This window comes from Neophocaena asiaeorientalis, unplaced genomic scaffold (assembly GCF_003031525.2).
Source record: "Neophocaena asiaeorientalis asiaeorientalis breed wild unplaced genomic scaffold, Neophocaena_asiaeorientalis_V1.1 scaffold478, whole genome shotgun sequence".
Taxonomy (NCBI): Eukaryota; Metazoa; Chordata; class Mammalia; order Artiodactyla; family Phocoenidae; genus Neophocaena; species Neophocaena asiaeorientalis.
Window position 1 is genome coordinate 2,234,778 of NW_020173200.1, and position 16,249 is coordinate 2,251,026.

The 16,249-nt window shown below is 57.1% G+C and overlaps 1 protein-coding gene across 2 annotated transcripts in view; it reads left to right on the forward strand.

The window, feature by feature from the left end:
- PTPRF (protein tyrosine phosphatase receptor type F) overlaps positions 1-16,249 on the forward strand; it is a 93,080-nt gene that overhangs the window by 10,112 nt on the left and 66,719 nt on the right. For both annotated transcript variants that reach the window (XM_024744740.1, XM_024744741.1), the window contains exons 2-3: positions 4,328-4,404; positions 11,490-11,625. In XM_024744740.1, the coding sequence (XP_024600508.1) occupies positions 11,535-11,625 (91 nt within the window). In that variant the 5' untranslated portion in view covers positions 4,328-4,404; positions 11,490-11,534. The remainder of the gene's footprint in view (positions 1-4,327; positions 4,405-11,489; positions 11,626-16,249) is intronic.

A 16,249-nucleotide genomic window follows, 5' to 3' on the forward strand; every position in this document is an offset into this window, starting at 1 on the left:
TTGCTGTAAGAGTAGACTCGCTACTTTTCTTGGGAATTGTTACTGATGTGTAGCAAAATGCTGGCCTTGGCTGTCTGCGCTCCCTCCACTCTTTCTCCCATCAGTCCTAACTGTAGGAGTCCAGTACTGAGGGCCCTTAGTCAGAGGGAGATGGGGCCCAGACCTCTTCCTACAGAGGCTGTGACACATACTACAGCCCCTTCATTTTCCAGTTTGAGAACTTGAGGAGATCCCTTCCTCCCTGAGTCTCAGTTTCACCCCCTGTAAAATGGGAGAGGTAATCCAACCCTGGCCAGTTCCCAAGGCTGTCGTGAGAATCTAAGGGGACTGTGTGGCAGTGTATCAGCAGCAGTGGCGGTCGCTTCCCATGTGACTGACACTGCTGTGTTCTTGGGCCAAGCTTGCAGCCAGGGCCCTGCCCTTGAGGAGCTTATGGTCCCGGAGGGAACAGATTGCATCATGGGAAGGCAGAGCAATTCAGTAACCTCTTATTGATTGCCGAGTGTGTGCCAGACTTTGGTCTAGGTACTTTCAGCCAGGCTGCCGTGCTTCCTGTGGAACTAACAACTGTGTAGAAGAGGCAGCCCACCCCTTAGGAGCTGCTGAGGTTGAGCTCAGCAACAGCTCACCTAAAGCAGCCGCAATTCTGAGCTGAGGTTACAAGATTGGGGGAGTTCACCACGAGGCAGGGGAGAGTTCAGAGGTCAAGGAGAGATGAGTCTCAAAGAAGACCAAGAAAACGGGCTATCTGAATTGCGTTTTGAGGGATGAATAGGAGTTTTCCAATTGAAGAAAGGGCACTCTAGGCAGTATGACTAAACACTCAGAGATCTTATCACTAGTGGCATGTTCAGAGATACGGCAAATCACAGAGGATCTCTGTTGCCCTGTTAAGTTACTGTAACTTTACTGTGAGAACACAAAAGGGAGATATCAAAGAATTAAAGCTTGAGGGTGTGTGTGTGTGTGTGTGTGTGTGTGTGTGTGTGTGTGTGTGTGTGTGTGTGTGTGTGTGTGTGTGTGTGTGTGTGGTGTGGAACGTGCTATGATCAGATTCATGCTTCTGGAAGAGGATTCTGTGGCTACGGGAAGTAAATGGAGACAGGATACCCAGTGAGGAGAAGGGTACAAGTAAGTCAGGTGAGAGAGAATTGTGGCTTGGTAGCATGGAGCCATTTAGAAGGCACATTTATTAGGGCAGGATGATTTATTGGATGTGGGGGTGAGGAAGAGGAAGGGGTCCAGGTTCCTGGGAGTGAGTGGGTGAGGCCTTTACTGAGCCGAGGACTTGAGGATGAGAGGTAGATTTGGGGCACAGATAATGAATGAGCTCAGGGTTGGACATGTTATTTTTGAGATGCTTGGAGCATTTGAGGGTCGGGTGGGGGACTTTTAGGAGGTGGTTGTGTGTGAGGATCTGGAGTTGGGGAGAGAGGTCTGCGCCAGAGGAAGGATGGAGAGTTATACGAGAGGGTGTAGAGCTGTGTTCAAGAGAAGACAGCCTCAGTGGTGAGGAGCGCAGACTCTAGTTTCAGACCGCTGGGTTCAACGCCGCTTAATAGCAGCGTGACCTGGAGCAAGAGGCTTAACATCTCTAAATCAGTTTTCCCACTTGTCAGGTGGGTATAACAGAATTCCGTGTCTCACAGGGTTGTTGTGAGGACTGAAGTTAATGTGCAGAAGGTTCTTAGAATAGGGCCTGGCATCTAATAGGCACTGCCGTCTCAGTGTTAGCCGTTGTTATTGTAATAATCCTCAAAGAGCGAGGTGCAAACCCATCCCCATCAGAATCTCAGTGGGAGCGGCTTTCAAAACTAGACATTGCTAAGGTTTGGACACCTGCTCACCTCAAGTAGCTGCGATTCTGAGCTTGGTTAGCTGGCTAACCTAACCTAAGTGCCCAGCCCTCAGCCCTCATGTCATCGCTGGGATTGTGTGTGTTGCTCAGGTGTATTTGACCTTCAGGTGGGCTGGTGTGAGAAGACTAGAGGATGAAGCCCTGGGGAAGAGACCCCGCATTGGGAGTGGGTGGAAGGGGATTCTGAGAAGGAGCAGCTTTGTTGTGTTGGGTTCCCTGTCCCCCCCTACCCACCCTGGGCCCTGGGCCCTCTAGTGGGGTGTCTGCCTCTGAGGTCCGGATGCACCCAGACTCTGTGTCCGCAACCTCCAGATCTGAGAACAATGGTTTGGGCTCCTTGGCAGTGTTTTAGCTGTTTCTGGGGACTGTTCTGGTGCAGCTACCAGGGCTGCCTGGGGGCTGCTCTAGAGGGGCGTCCGTGCTCCTCTAGATTTCAGCTTACTCCTCGTCCCGCTGTCAGGCCAGGTTCCAGGCTTGGCAAATGATGGAGAGCCCTGCCAGGGGCCAGCTCCGGCTTGGTGCCAAGGCCTGCTTACCTGATCTTGGTCATGGCTGCCAACCTCACCCCTTATGAGGCCTTTGTGGGTGCCAAGCAGTGATTCCTAACTTGGGTCCGGTACCGGTCAGGCCGTTCATGAGTAGCTTTCTGGTTGGTCTCCTGGGCACACCCGGCAGCCCTGATTGTTGCTGTGTCTGGGGTGCTTCTGGGAGCTGCTGCTGGTGACTCTGACAGGTGGTTCTGATTGCCCTCCTGGGTTATTTGGGACACTGGTGGTTCCAGGTGCTGATCTGGCTCTTCTAGAATCCTCTTTGTGCTGTAGGGTCTTTCCAGGTGCAGGGTTCTGTGCCTATTATGTCTGTTCCCTGACCCACCTCCAGGCCATCTGGGGCACATCCCTCTATCCAGGTGTGGCTTCTGCTCAGCTTGGGTCCAGGTGCCAAGCCCAGTGCTCCTGGTGTGGCCTCAGGCGTGGCAGGAGGGCAACTGGCTTGGGGGACCCTCCCCCTTCTCTACCTCAGACTCTGCCCCTCTGCCCCAGGGTCCCTGAGCAACGGTAGAGCTGACAGCCTCACATCTGGCCCTGTGAGGCCCCGGCAGGCGTCGCCGGACAAACGGGCCTTTGAGTTTGGGACACGGAAGCTGGTTTGTCTGGCCAGACCCGCCCGGCAGCCTGTGTGCTGGGAGTGGGGAGGCCACAGGGAACTTTGCGGAGAAGCTGGGGGGCTGGGAGGCTGGGAGGCGGAAGCCAGCGGCCATCGTTGCGCCTGGGTTGTGAGCTGTGGGGGGAGGGGTGATGGAGGCCGGGGAGGGTGTGGGCTGCAGGGTCAGCGCGGGTGGTCGTGGGTTGGCCAGGCCTGTCCTGGCCATGCTCAGGCACGAGGACCTCCCCTGTGTTGCAGACGCGGTCGGTCTCAAGCGAGGCTGGTTCCCAGGTGCCAGGTGAGAGGGTGTGGGTGTGTCCGACCCCTGCCCCGACTCAGGACGGGGCCCACGCTGGTGGGAGCTCAGTAATTGTCCTGGAAGGAAGGTGCCGGGCTCTGTCGCCCTGCGTGTGCCAGTGGAGGAGGCGTCCGGTGGCACACCTTCATTTTAAAGATTATAGAGCAGCAGAGAGGCAAAAATAAATATTGCGTGTGAAGCTTCTTTGAAGGCTGTGCGGGTGTGGCGCGGTCCCCCCAGGCTGGGCTGTTTTCTGCGAGCTCATTTGCGCGTTCGTCTGCTCAGTCAGCACACCTTGATGGAGCACCTACTGTGTGCCGGCGCTCTGCTGGGTGCTGGGGACACGGAGGTGAGCCGGCACGCGCTGAGCTTACGGTTGTGACTCAGCGGCCACTCGGCAGTTGTGTAAATAACTAGATCATATCAATCACGTCGTGGTCACCACTCCAAGGCAAGGTCCAGGCGTGTAGTCCAGGACATCCTGGAAAATGCTGTTGGCTCTGAGATCCGAGGGGTCACTGGCTAGAAGAGGTGAGGAGTGCGGTCCAGGCAGTGGCATAGGGCCCGGGCAAGGCTGAGAGACTGCATGAGGATGGCACATTTGAGGACCAGAAGAGGAAGTTTTCGGGCAGGCCGGCTGGCTGGCTGGCTGGTGAGAGGGAGCGTGGCCAGGTTGGGCTGCAGAGGTGGGTGGCGCCGACTGCCGTGCTGGAGGGTGGTGCTGAGGAGTTTGGACACAAGTTTTTCTGCTGACGTCAGGGACTTGGTCTGTGTTGTTCACGGCTATATGCAGGGTGCCTGGCAGAAAGCCTGGCACGTAGTAGGTGCTCAGGAGTATGGAAGAAGTGAGTAAATGAAGTGAAGAGATGGGCATTTTTCTAAATGGGGCTCGTCCTGCAGGAACAGTTCCATAACCTGCTTTTTCTTCCCCCTTTGTAAACAGCAAATTTTGAACATCTTTCTGTGTCAATACCTGCTCTGCTGTAATGAAATTCTTAACGTTTCCTTATCCTTTTCTCTCTTTCCAGGAAGGAGCGGAGGCCCCAGTGCCCTGCCCTCAGTGCTGGTTGTCCAAGAGTGACGGGCGTGAGCAGTCAGAGCCCTGGTGAGTGTCCCCCAGGTTGTGGCCGGGCAGGGGTGCCGAGGGCCAGGCCAAGAAGCTTGGATTTTTTTTTTTTAATTTACTTTATTTTATTTATTTATTTTTGGCTGCGTTGGGTCTTCGTTGCTGTGCGCAAGCTTTTCTCTGGTTGCCGCGTCTTTGTTGCGGCGCGCAGGCTTCTCATTGCAGTGGCTTCTCCTGTTGAGGAGCACGGGCTCTAGGCGTGCAAGCTTCAGTAGTTGTGCAGCGCGCAGGCTTTAGTTGTGTGGCACGCAGGCTTAGTTGTTCCGTGACATGTGGGATCTTCCCAGACCAGCGCTCGAACCCGTGTCCCGTGCAGTGGCAGGCAGATTCTTAACCACTGCACCACCAGGGAAGCCCGAAGCTTGGATTTTGACTTAGGCCGGTGGAGAGCTGTGGAAGGGTTGTCACTAGTGGCGTGACATGAGCCAGTGTGCGTGTGGCAGAGAGGTGATGGAGGCCTGGACCAGGAAGGCGGTGATGGAGGTGGAGAGAAGGGATTTGAGTGTTATTTAGGGAAGCCAAGTAGACAGGACATGGTGAAGGGTTGAATGTGGGGCGTGAGGGAGGGGAGGTGTCGAGGATGGCTCCCGGGTTTCTGGCCAGAGTGGGTGACGGAGGTGGGTGGGGAATGATATACAGCTCGTGAGCTGCTGTAGGTGTGAAATAGGCTTCCGGGTAACATTCTAGGACTTACACCAGGATCTCTATGCTTCCCATTCACCATGTTTCTGTAGAAAAGACTGTTCCGTTCAACTGTAGGTTGCGGTAGAAAGAGCAAGGTACTCACAGGATCTGGGCCCATCCTTCTTTGTCTCTTTGAGGTCCACTTCTTTCTCTCTGCTAGAAGCACAGAACGTGTGGGTTGGAGTTACAGGGAATGAGGTTGGGGAGTTAGGTTGGAGTCAGAGTGTGCTGGGCCTTGGTTGTCAGGCTAAAGACTGTAGACTCTCCTGAGGGTGGTGTGAAGGCACTGAGGGTTCTTAAGCAGAGAAGCAACGTCCACACATTCATCTACCCGTTGCCCATTCGCTTGTTCATTCATGAAACATTATCTGCATGTCTCCTGGGGGATAAAGAAGCAAACAGAGCTGAGGGGCTTGATCAGATATGCATTTTTGTAAGCTGAAAGGGGGCCTTTGTTTGTTTGCAGGATGGGCTGGAAGGGAGTGACCAGGGGCAGGAAGCCCACCGGAGACATGGGCGCTGATGACGTCTTCCTAACACGGCAGTGGTTGGGGTGGAGCCAGGGCAGATTCAAACGTATTGACCAGTGACATACGTGCGATGAGGAAAAGGGAGAATTTGAGGAGGCCTGGCTGGCTTGGGTGGTTGATCATGGTGGTGCTTGTCACGGAGATGGGGACCTGGAGAAGGAGTGGGATTGGGGAGGATGCGTTCTGGTTGGGCCATCCTCTGTAAGCTCCTTGAAGACAGAGCCCATGACTGTCTTGTTCATCACCCTGCCTTCTGGCTCAGGGCCCAGTAGGGCCCACTGGACAGTTCTGCATGATGGCTGGCGAAGAGGGCTGTGGAAGAGATGGGTCTGGTCTGGGCGTGGAAGGGAAATGAGCATGTGTTGGGTATCTGCTGGGGGCCAGACCCCGTGCATGGTGAGGTGAGCTATGGGGCTATGTCCAAGGTGCGGCAGGAAGGCTGCGTCACAGGTTGGAAAGGTCAGATGGGGAGGGTGGGTGTGGAGATACCTTTCACCTGGCTGTCCTCAGATGATGAGTCTGACCTTCCTGGGAGCCCAGTCTCACCATAAAAGGTGCCTGAAATTGGAGCCCTTTGTCCTCTGGGGAGGCCACTTGCTGATGGCCTGTTGAAGGGGTAGGGGTGGGGTGTGCTGTACGGCCCAGCTCTGGAGGCAAGACTGACTTGGAGGGGGAGGGGAAGGCGCTGTGAGATCCCGAGGCCTAGGTACGGCTAATATATGTCAAGCCTACCTGGGGTATTGGGGCCCAGGGTACCCATAGGGACTGAGTTCTGGGGCAGGGACCAGGGCAGCAGGCCTTAGGTGACATGGGCAAAGGATCTTGCCGTCTGCATCAGGGTTTCTCAACCTCAGTATTGTTGACATTTTGGACCAGATAACCCTTTGTTGTAGGGCCTGGCCCGTTATTGTAGGATGTCTAGCATCATCTCTCGCTTCTTCCTACTGTGCCTGTAGCACCTACTCCCCCATCCCCGTGGGACAGTCAGAACTGTCTCCAGACATCGCCTAATGTCCCATAGCAGGGCAGAATCACCCTGGGTCGAGAAGCACTGTTGCGCACCACTTCTTGCCGCCTTCACTGTGCTGTACAAGCCTGGGAAACTGGGGAGGGCCACGCAGGGAAGATTCACAGTGACAGGCCACGGGAGCTGAGTTCTGGTGGGTGAGTAGGTGGCTGAGGCCAGGACGAGGCATTCTTTACAACAGAGAGAAGAGTGGGTGCAGAGGCCTAGACGCAGCCACGTTGGTGAACATTAACCCAAGGGAGGCTCCACTCTCCAGAGGAAGGAGGCTGGACGGCTGGTGGCTTAGGGGTTTTAGCTGTAGGAAGGTGCCTCTGCTGGCTCCCTTGGTCTTCTGTCCCCAGAGCTAAGCCTCTGCTGGAGCTTGTGCCCCACCCCCAAGACTCTGGGATGCTCTTCCTAAGCTCCTCGTCCTCTTGCAGGGGAGACCAAAGAGCTGAGGGCTGCCAGAGGGTAAGTAAGGTCCCAGCTTCGAGAGGGAGGGAGGGTGGGCAGATCCTGGCTGTGCTCACAGACTCTGGCCAACTGGCTGGAGGAGCAAAGGCAGCCTGCCGCAGCCTCTCTTCCCAGAGCTGGGGTCACGGCTGAGACTGATTTATTCCTGTCGTAATCTGGTGGTTGGTTTGGTGAGAGTTGGAAACATGTTGGTTTTCCCTTCCCAAGTGTAACAAGCCCTGTTTCCGCTTCCCCGGCCACTGCTGCAGTGCCACGTGGTGAAGTGTCCGGGACGTGACAAAAGGGTTAGCTGCCCACCGGTTAGAAGATGAACAGCTCGGGGCTCTGCCTGCTCTCCCGCTCCTCTGCCCCAAGCGCTGGCCTCTCCCCTTCGCCGGCCGCTCCTTGGGGCCCCGGATACCCCTCCTTCTGCTGATGCCCATTTTGGGGCCCCAGCCTCCTGAGAGCCAGAGTCCTGGCCTGAGGAGGAAGCAGGGAGGAGGCTATAGGAACAGGTGGTATTTGGAGACTAATTAATATTTGTGAGTAATAACACGTGCCCAAGGGAAACAAATCAATTTGTGTTTTCATATTCATGAGGAGGCCTCAGAATGATCCCAGATGTTCTCCAGCCAGGGAACCACCCCCCGCATGTTTGGCGTCACATGGTCTCTCCTGGGGGGCCCCCCGCTGAGGCTGGCAGGGGTGGTTGGGTGGGCCGCATGGCGGTGACCTAGCCTCTGTGTAACAGGCCTTTCTGTGACGTTTGTATTCGAATCCTGTGGCTTGGTGTGGGGCCTGCTCCTTCCTTTTCCCTCAGAGCAGTGATTCCCAGGCTCTTCAGTTTCACAAACCAGTACAGTTTCCAAAAGTACTTGGGGGCCAGACATGGGGTTGGCAAAATTTTTTATCTTGCCAAGTAAGGACATTATAAAAAAAACAACAACTGGTATCTGCTATCACCATCACTTCCTACAAGAAAGGACATTTTAACACCAAGGACGTAATTTCAGAATAAAGGACAGCTCTTCCCAAGAAAGGGCAGTCGGCAGCTTTACACTGATGTAGCAAAGAAAAAGGGTATATTAAAACCATGCTAAAAAAAAAAAAAAACCATGCTGAGTGTAGAAAAATGACATTTGATGATATTGTACAATATCGTTCAGCATGGAGCTGTTTTCCTGCCCGAGTGCGTCAGGTGGTAGAACCGATGGTCCGCGGTGCAATCCAGAGGCGAGCGGGTGTGCAAGTGCTCAGGCCGTATTTTCATCTCGGCTGTGGAGAGCCCAGACTCACCCAGCCGTGGGCGGAAGTGGACGCTCTGCCCTTAACGCTGTCGCACTGAATTCAGAAGGTTCTCAGCTACCCCAGCAAGGCTAGCGTCGGTCCACCTCCCTGCTCCCCTCCCGCCACCTCCCCACAGGTGACCCTGAGCACTCTGGGGTGGGGGCAGGGCCAGCGTCTAGACGGAGGCCAGACCCAGGAGCCAGGGCTCCTCCTATGCGGGGCCCTGGAGCTGGGAGTGGCCTGCGCCGCCTGACACTAGGGCAGGCTGCGTGCCCAGAGTCTGGGGCGGAGGCAGCTTGCTCACACCAGGAGCTGGTGAGGGAGAGGCCCGGGCCCGGACAGCTCTGTGGTTGCCTGAGTAGTTCCCTGAGAACGTGTCCCTGTCTGTGTGTCCCCGCGTCTCCCCGTCTCTCTGGGTGTCCTCGTGTCCATGGACTGCCGGGAAGAGCTCTCGGGGAGGGAATGTCGTTGTTTTCAACTTCTTCACCTCTGTCTGTCCTACTTTCTGCATCTGAACAGTATCCTAGGCACTCCAGACCCAGATACACAGGAGGACCCTGGGGTCCCCAAGTCACGGCCACTTGTTTTTGTTACAGTGGGGGTGGGGTTACCAGAGGCAAGCCCAGTTTCTCTGACGCCCGTGGGCAGAATCTCATCCACATGATGTCTGCTCTGGAATTAACACCCCCTTGATGGCTGTACCGGGGACTGACACCCCATGATGTGTATAACAGGGTTATTCCTCTATGATAACGTACCCCTATAACGTCCATCGGGCAGCTGCACCCCCATGATGTCTGTCTACACTCACATGATGTCTGGACAGGACTGCTACGCTTCCGTGATGCCTCTCCCTGGGAGTTGCACTGCCCTGATTACCGTACCGAGGCAGCTACAGGGGATTACGCCTCAGTGACCGTTGTACTGGGGAGTTTCACCCCATGGTGATTGTGCTGTGCAGTTGTACCTCCCTAATGTCTCTTCTCTGTAGCTTCATCCCCTTTACGTCCATACCAGGGAGCTAGGTCCCCCATGGTGTGTGTTCCTGAGGGTCATGCCCCCATGTTGTCTGCCCTGGGAGGAGGGTTCACACCCTGGCTGCTTGTACCTGGGAGTGAAACCTCTGTGAATACCGTACTGTTGCACCCTGTGATGTCTGTACTAGTCCCCTCTGCCTCTGTCCTTTGGTATAACACACCGCTGATATGTGTACCAGGAGCTGCAGGATGGTTGTATCAAGGGGCCATACCCCCATGACACCCTGGCCAGGCAGTTCACCACCTGATGGCTGCTGGGAAGTTGAATTCTATTGTTGGTCGCACTGCTGCACGACAGTGCCGTGATGACAAAGCCCAGACAGACAGGGCCTTAGTGATGCATGTCCTCCGTCCCAAGTTGGCCGTATGGGGCATGGTGCTGGGGACTTCCTCTCTCCTGGTCTCGCCACACTGAGCGGAAGCCCAGGCATGGTGTAACTAGGGCTGGATGCCCACCATGCTGCTTCAGTGTGCTTGCTTTTGTTGCTTAGCCTGTCTCAGACTTTCGGTGAGATCTTGGGACAAGGGACATCTCCCACCCTTTCCCCTTTGTGTTCAGCCCCTACCTCACTTCACAGTTGTACCTGCTTTGTCCCAGCACCTTTGCTCACCTCCTGCCCTCTGATCTTATGACCTTCGACTGTCCCAGTTGAGACGGGTCTAATTTCCAGGGAGGAGCAGAGCCATCTTTGAGGCCAGCCTCTTCCTGTTCACCAGCCCTGTCACCTCCTTGCAAATATTCTTACCGTTGTGGGTTAGCAGCCACCTGGGTCTGATCCCCACCCTCCCACCAGAATCCGTAGGTACCACTGTGGGGCCCCCAGGTGTGTTCACCATCACTCACTCCCCTTCTGCGCCCTGTTGTGTCTCCAGAGCATTAATGAGGGGCTTTGTGCATCAGCCCCTGGCCCAGAGCAAGGTGTAAGCAGAGCTGCTGGGCACTGGCACAGATCCCCAGAAGCCCCCTGAAAGGGAGCCATGGGAGAGAGACCCTTGGGAGCTTGCCACCGGGGCTGGAGAGTGATAGCAGTGTATGTGTACCGTCTGGTGTGGCCATGCTGAGGGCTCCACATTGGTGCTGGGTGGAGTGGGCGGCGGGGGCACACCTAGCTGAGGAGCCCTGTAAGCAAAGGCCTGGGGGCATTCAGGCAATCCCAAATGGTCTTCCCCATGCCCAGGTTCCTGGCTCAGCCCGGATGGCAGTTGTGAGCAAGGGCACCCCACCCCTTGATATGCTCTGGGCCACTGGGGCAAGGGCCGAGGAGGTGTGAGGTCGACTCTTAGGGTCCAGCACCCCCAGTCCTGGCCACTAGGGCCTCCCTGTGGTTTCCCTAGTGGCCAGGACTGGGAAGGTGCCGTGGGAATTGGGTAGGATGAGGGTAACCAGGCGGGGCGGGTGCAACTTGTCCAGAGCATGTCCTGGTGAGCCCGGACAGGTTGTGGCTTTGGCTCCAAGCCTCTGATACCTGGATCTTGTCTGCCACGACCAAGGCTGTGCTCTGAGGCTTGTGCCCAGCCTGCGGGCTCTGCTGGGGAGAGGAGGGGCAACAGGAGACCCCAGGGACTCTGGAGTCCCTGGCCTCTGTGGGTCTGCTGACTACTCCGTCTCGGTCTTGCTTTGTTTGGTCTCTGTCTCCACCTGTGTGTCTCTGTGTCTCTCGGACCCCGTTTCCCTGTCCCAGTCCTCTTATGGAGGCAGGTTGGAAATTCTAGGTCTGCAACGGAACATCCCTATACATCCTCTGGTCTCAGTAGTCCCTGCCTCCTACTCGGTAAACGTTTAGAGAATGACCTGGGGGCCTCTTGTACTCTCTCCCTACAGTGTGACTGGTGGGTTATCCTTGGAGTCACTAGGGGATCGATAAGGAGCCTGGGTTTTCACAGGGGTCGGAAGGTCTGGGTGGTCATCGCACAGTCCAAGGGGTGGGTATCTGTTGAACTAGGCTCTGGGTGGTCAACGACGATGAGTGGCGGTCTTGGTGGTGAGTGGGGGCCAGGAGGTGGCATGTGGGCAATAAGATATTGGTGGGTACCAGCTAATTGGCTCTGCCCTTCTCTCTGTCACAGGTTGACTGTCCTGGACTGTAGCTGGCTGTGGTGCTGGAGCCCTGGATGGCCCCTGAGCCAGCCTCAGGGAGGACGATGGTGCCCCTCGTGCCCGCACTCGTGATGCTTGGTTTGGTGGCGGGTGCCCATGGCGACAGTAAGTCTGACCTCTCAAGGCATGGGATCTCCCAGATGGAAAGGTGCATTCCTCCCAGCAGGACTCTGGAAGTGGGGATGAGGCCAGCCACTAGGAGAGACAGGATGGCTAGATACACCTCCAGACCTTCTGTCCTAGAGAGACCCCCCCCACTTGGAGACCACCCCCCTCCAAGTAATACTCCAGCCCCGTTCTTCCTTGGAGCATCCTGTGGAATCCCGCATGTCTCTTAAGGTGCTCCAGGGTGGGGGGTGCCTGAGTGTGACCCTGTTTATGGGGTGGAGGTGAGACATGTCCAGGATTCGTGTGGTCATTAGTGATGTGCTCAGGCATGCACTGTGTCCACCGCTGTGGACCTGTGCAGAAGGCATAGTGTGGGCCATGTCAGTGTTGGTGTGGGAATGGGGGGGCTGCACGCAGGGACATGTATGGACATGTGAGTGGGATGCCAGAGGTGTCCACAGGTCCAGGGAAAGATGGGAAGGCGAGCCACCATAGCCCTTCCCCTGGGCCAGACCTGTGTGTAGACACTGAGCACTTCCTTCCCCTCCCCACTTCAAGGCAGAGGGGCATCCCCCTCCCCCAGCCCTCAGCCCTGAGAATGGGGGAAGATTGCACTTGGCCACAGGAAGCTGGGCTCCAGCGCCCCTCTCTGTGTATGGGGGGAGATGGGATTGTCCCCTGCCCAGATCCAACTACGAACTTTGGTCCCTTTCCTGCCGCCCTTCCCCCTGCCTGGCACTACAAGACTGGCCGCAGCCCGCCCCGTTGCCATGGTTACCACTGCTTGGTTACCGGTGGGAGGCGGGGCACAGGGCAGATTTAGCCAATCTGCACACTGAGGGGGAGGGTCGAGGTCGGAGCCAAGGTCCCTGGGGAACAGAGCTGTTCCCATCCTGTCCGGAGCCCAGAGGTGGCAAAGGGCCAACCTGGGGGTCAGCGCAGGGGTCAGCAGGCCATAGGGTTCCCCCACCCTGCTCTCCCTGTGTCTGGGAGCAGAGCTCTCTTCTTGCCCCACCCAAACCCTTTCTCCTAATGGCTCATTAATTATTCAGGACCAGATCCTGGAGGAGGTGGGACTGGAGCGCCCCGCCCTTTGTCCTCCAGGTTGGGTGGGGCCAGTAGAGCAAGGAGAAGGAGAGGGCATTCCTCCTGGGGCGCAGGGTGAGGGGTAATGGGAGCCTTGAGGTGCGGGTGATGAGAGGGCTGGGCTAGCAGGAACGGGGAAGATTAGGGGGTGCGGGCGATCTCCAGCTCGGTTGGGGCTGCTGGGAGAGAGCTTGAGCCTGCAGGGCCAGGCTGGGGTAGAAGTCACTGGGTAGGTGACAATGGCACGGAGGCGAAGGCTTGTGAGAGCCAGCCCTTGGACACTGAAGTCCTGGCCTTGCTCCCCCACCCTCACTCTGGACGCTCTTAGGCCCTTCAAATGGGAGCTTGAGAGCAGAGGGAGGACCACCCGGCTGGGCTTTTGGAGACAATACATCCTGGGAGCATAACTGTCTTCCCTCCTACTCAGACCTAACATGCTGGAACCTGTACCCTCACCCTCATCCTCCCAGACATACCCATCTTTCTGTGTTCTCTCTCCTGGTGAATGGCTTTCCCACCCACCCAGCCACCCAAGTCAGAAACCTGGGCCTCCTCCCAGCCTCCTCGCTCTCTCATACCCACATCTAATCCATCACCAAGTGCCGCTGTTTCTCCCTTCTGAATATCTTTGGAATGCATCCACCTCTGTCTCTGCTGCCCTCACCCAAGCCATGCTCGGCTCTTGCCGGGGCTTTTGCAGCAGCAGCCTCCTAGTGGCTTCCCTGTCTCCAGTCTCTGTCCTCACCATCCAGTCTCTGTTCCATGACATGGTAGGAGTCATGTTGCAAAATGAAAGCCTGATCATGTCGCCCCTCATTTTAAAATCCCTCGCTCTCTTCCCCTGTCGCCTTTAGGATCAAGCCTTGGGGTCCAGGCCCTGCATCTTTAAGCCTCTGCCAACCTCATCCTTCACCTGCCCCACCCCACGCCCCCGCCGTGCTGACTTCTCGGTTGCTCCCGTGCTCCCAGGCCTCTGTTCCTTCTGTTTCCTCTGATAGGAACCCTCTTCCCCATCCCCTTCACCTGATGAGTTCCCACTCACCTGGAGCCATCACCTCCTCTAGGAGCCTGGGTCATGTGCTGCTCGCCTGGGCACCTGTGACTGCTTCAGGTCTGTCTGTCCCATTGGACTGTGAGTCCTGAGGGGTCAGACCAGTGTCCAGTTCAGGGCCTGGAGTGTGGTAGATGAGTGAGTGTAGGGGTGGAGTCAGGCCTGAACCCCTAGTAGGACTCAGGGGGCAGGGCGGAACAATTTTTAGAGCAGAGGCCAAGAGCCTCCGTGCTGGTCCCTTAAGGACCAAAGACCAGGGTCTTGAAGGTAGGAACCAGCTGGAGATGCCGAACTAGGTGAGTTGGGCTCTGCTTCCAGGCAGAGAGCCACGGGAGAGGGGCATGGGCTGGGGGCTGTGATGACCTGACCCCAGGAGCACTGCACATACGTTTGGATCTGTCCCCCGCGTCATGGCCAGGCTTGGGCTGGGCCTGCGAGACTGCTAGCTGGGGCGAGTAGTCAACGTGGACAGAGCTGCTGCAAAAGGTAGGGCAGGCGCCCCAGAGAATTGACGACTGGAGCAGTGGAGCGCAGAGCGGACAAATGTGTTTCTATAGGCCTCTTAACGAGACAAATGAATGGGGGCCCTGGCCTCTGAGGGGAGTGCAGGGAAGGGGGGGCGGAGAAGCAGCTGCCAAGGCTTAGCCCAGAGGCCCCGCCGTCAATGCCGAGTCAGCTCTGATGGGGACCTGGGCATGTGGGGCTCGGCGGCTCCCCCAGCTGGGGCTCGTGGCTTCTCACGAGGGAGGCTCGTGGGGCCAGAGGTGGTCCTGAGCAGGAAGAGGTTTCTGCTGATCCGCTGTGTGCTGCCTTCGGAGCCCGCAGTGTGGGTTACTACAGTGTCCACTGTGCTGGGGTGGTGCTGACACAGAGGTAGTGACCTAAGCATCGTTGCGGGGGGAGGTGTAGGGGGCTTCCTAGAAAACAGGAGCCCTGAAGATTGAGTGGGTGTTTGCTAATGGGGACCATTGCCTGATGAGATGAGATTAGGGGGAAGAAGCAGGAACGGGCCTGGGCTTCTCCCTGGAGCCCATGGGAGAACCATGATGAGGACCATCTCCCTTTTGTCCCCACACAGCTTAGCACAGTCCAGTTACTTGGAATCACAGGAGCCCAGAGCAGGATGCCTGATGGCTAGGAGTGTAGGTAGGGGCAGAGGCCTAAGTAGCTGAGGATGTATCTGTCGTATCACCGCCCCCACCCAGCCTGGGGAGCTGGAACATGGCAGGGTGCTGCACGCAGTTCTGCGGTGCCCTCCTCCTCATCCTTGGGGAGGCAGGACCTGGTGGCCCAGCTAGACTCTGCCCTCCATGGAACTTCCGGCAGGTTGCTTTCTCTCTCGGGGCCTGTTTTCCTATTGCACAATGAGGATAATCACTTCTACCTGGAAAGGTTAACCGAGGTCACATGTTCAAGGCACCTGGCACTTAGTATGTGCTTCCTCCATCCTAGGCCATGACCTGGGGCTCCCAGTGTGTCCCCTGGGAAACCAGGGTTGTCTCTGAGCGGGCTTCCCTCCCGGGGATGCCAGGAGTGGTCACAGGAGCCAGCATTAATGAGTCCCCAGCTCATCAGACTGTTCAGGGCCTGGGAAACCCGCCTCCCTCCCCTGCCTCACCACCCCTTGCTGCTGCGTGTATGTGCGCTCTGCAGGGAAGGTGCAAAATAGGTGGCTCCGCTTGGCTGGACCCTGGGAGGTGTGGGGGGCCCCCCACCCCAACCCCCGCCCAGGCCAGCCCACTTGATTCCTTTCTTAGGCCACTCCCTCCCACTTTGCATAGGCTCAGCTACCTGTGCGAGTCCAGGGCATGCCCCTGGGGGCTGCTGCCCAAAGACCTGTGCAGCCCACGACCTCCATGTGCTAGGGGAGGGGAGGTGGGCCCACATCCTGGTGGGGCAAAAAGCCCCTCCGGACACGTGGTCTTCAGAAGTTGTGTTCAGACCCTCCCCGAACACTAGCTCTGGGTCTGTACTGGGCGAATGGTCAAGTCACGTGATTTTGTCTGCCTGCCTGGGGACCTGACTGGCCACTGTGGCCCGCGGGCTGCGCGACGCAGAGCAGGCTCCCACAGGCTTGAGAGTAGGGTGCACCAGAGGGGCAGGGCACGCACGAAGGCAAGGGGGCACCCACAGACCTGGGTGGGTGATGCGGCCACGGGGCCTGAGCTGTGTCCTGCACGGTGCTTGGCCTGTGGCAGGTGCTGTGTTTTTTTTTTGAAAAGGTCAAGAAAGCCTGGAGAAGTTAGCAGGAGTGAGTGTGGGGAAGGGAGCGGGGAGACAAATGTCAGCACAGGGTTTGTGCTCCCCAAAAGTCCGCCTGGTGAAGAGAGGCGAGGGCTTGGCAGGGCTGTGGGAAGAGAGATGCCCACCCGTGGGGGTGAGTGGGCTGAGGGAAATGAGGGGCTGGTCTGTTGGAGGGGAGGTCCTGCCCCCTGGGCTGCCCCGGGCCCGCGTGCTGCCAGTCTTGCCAGAGCCTGGTGGGTG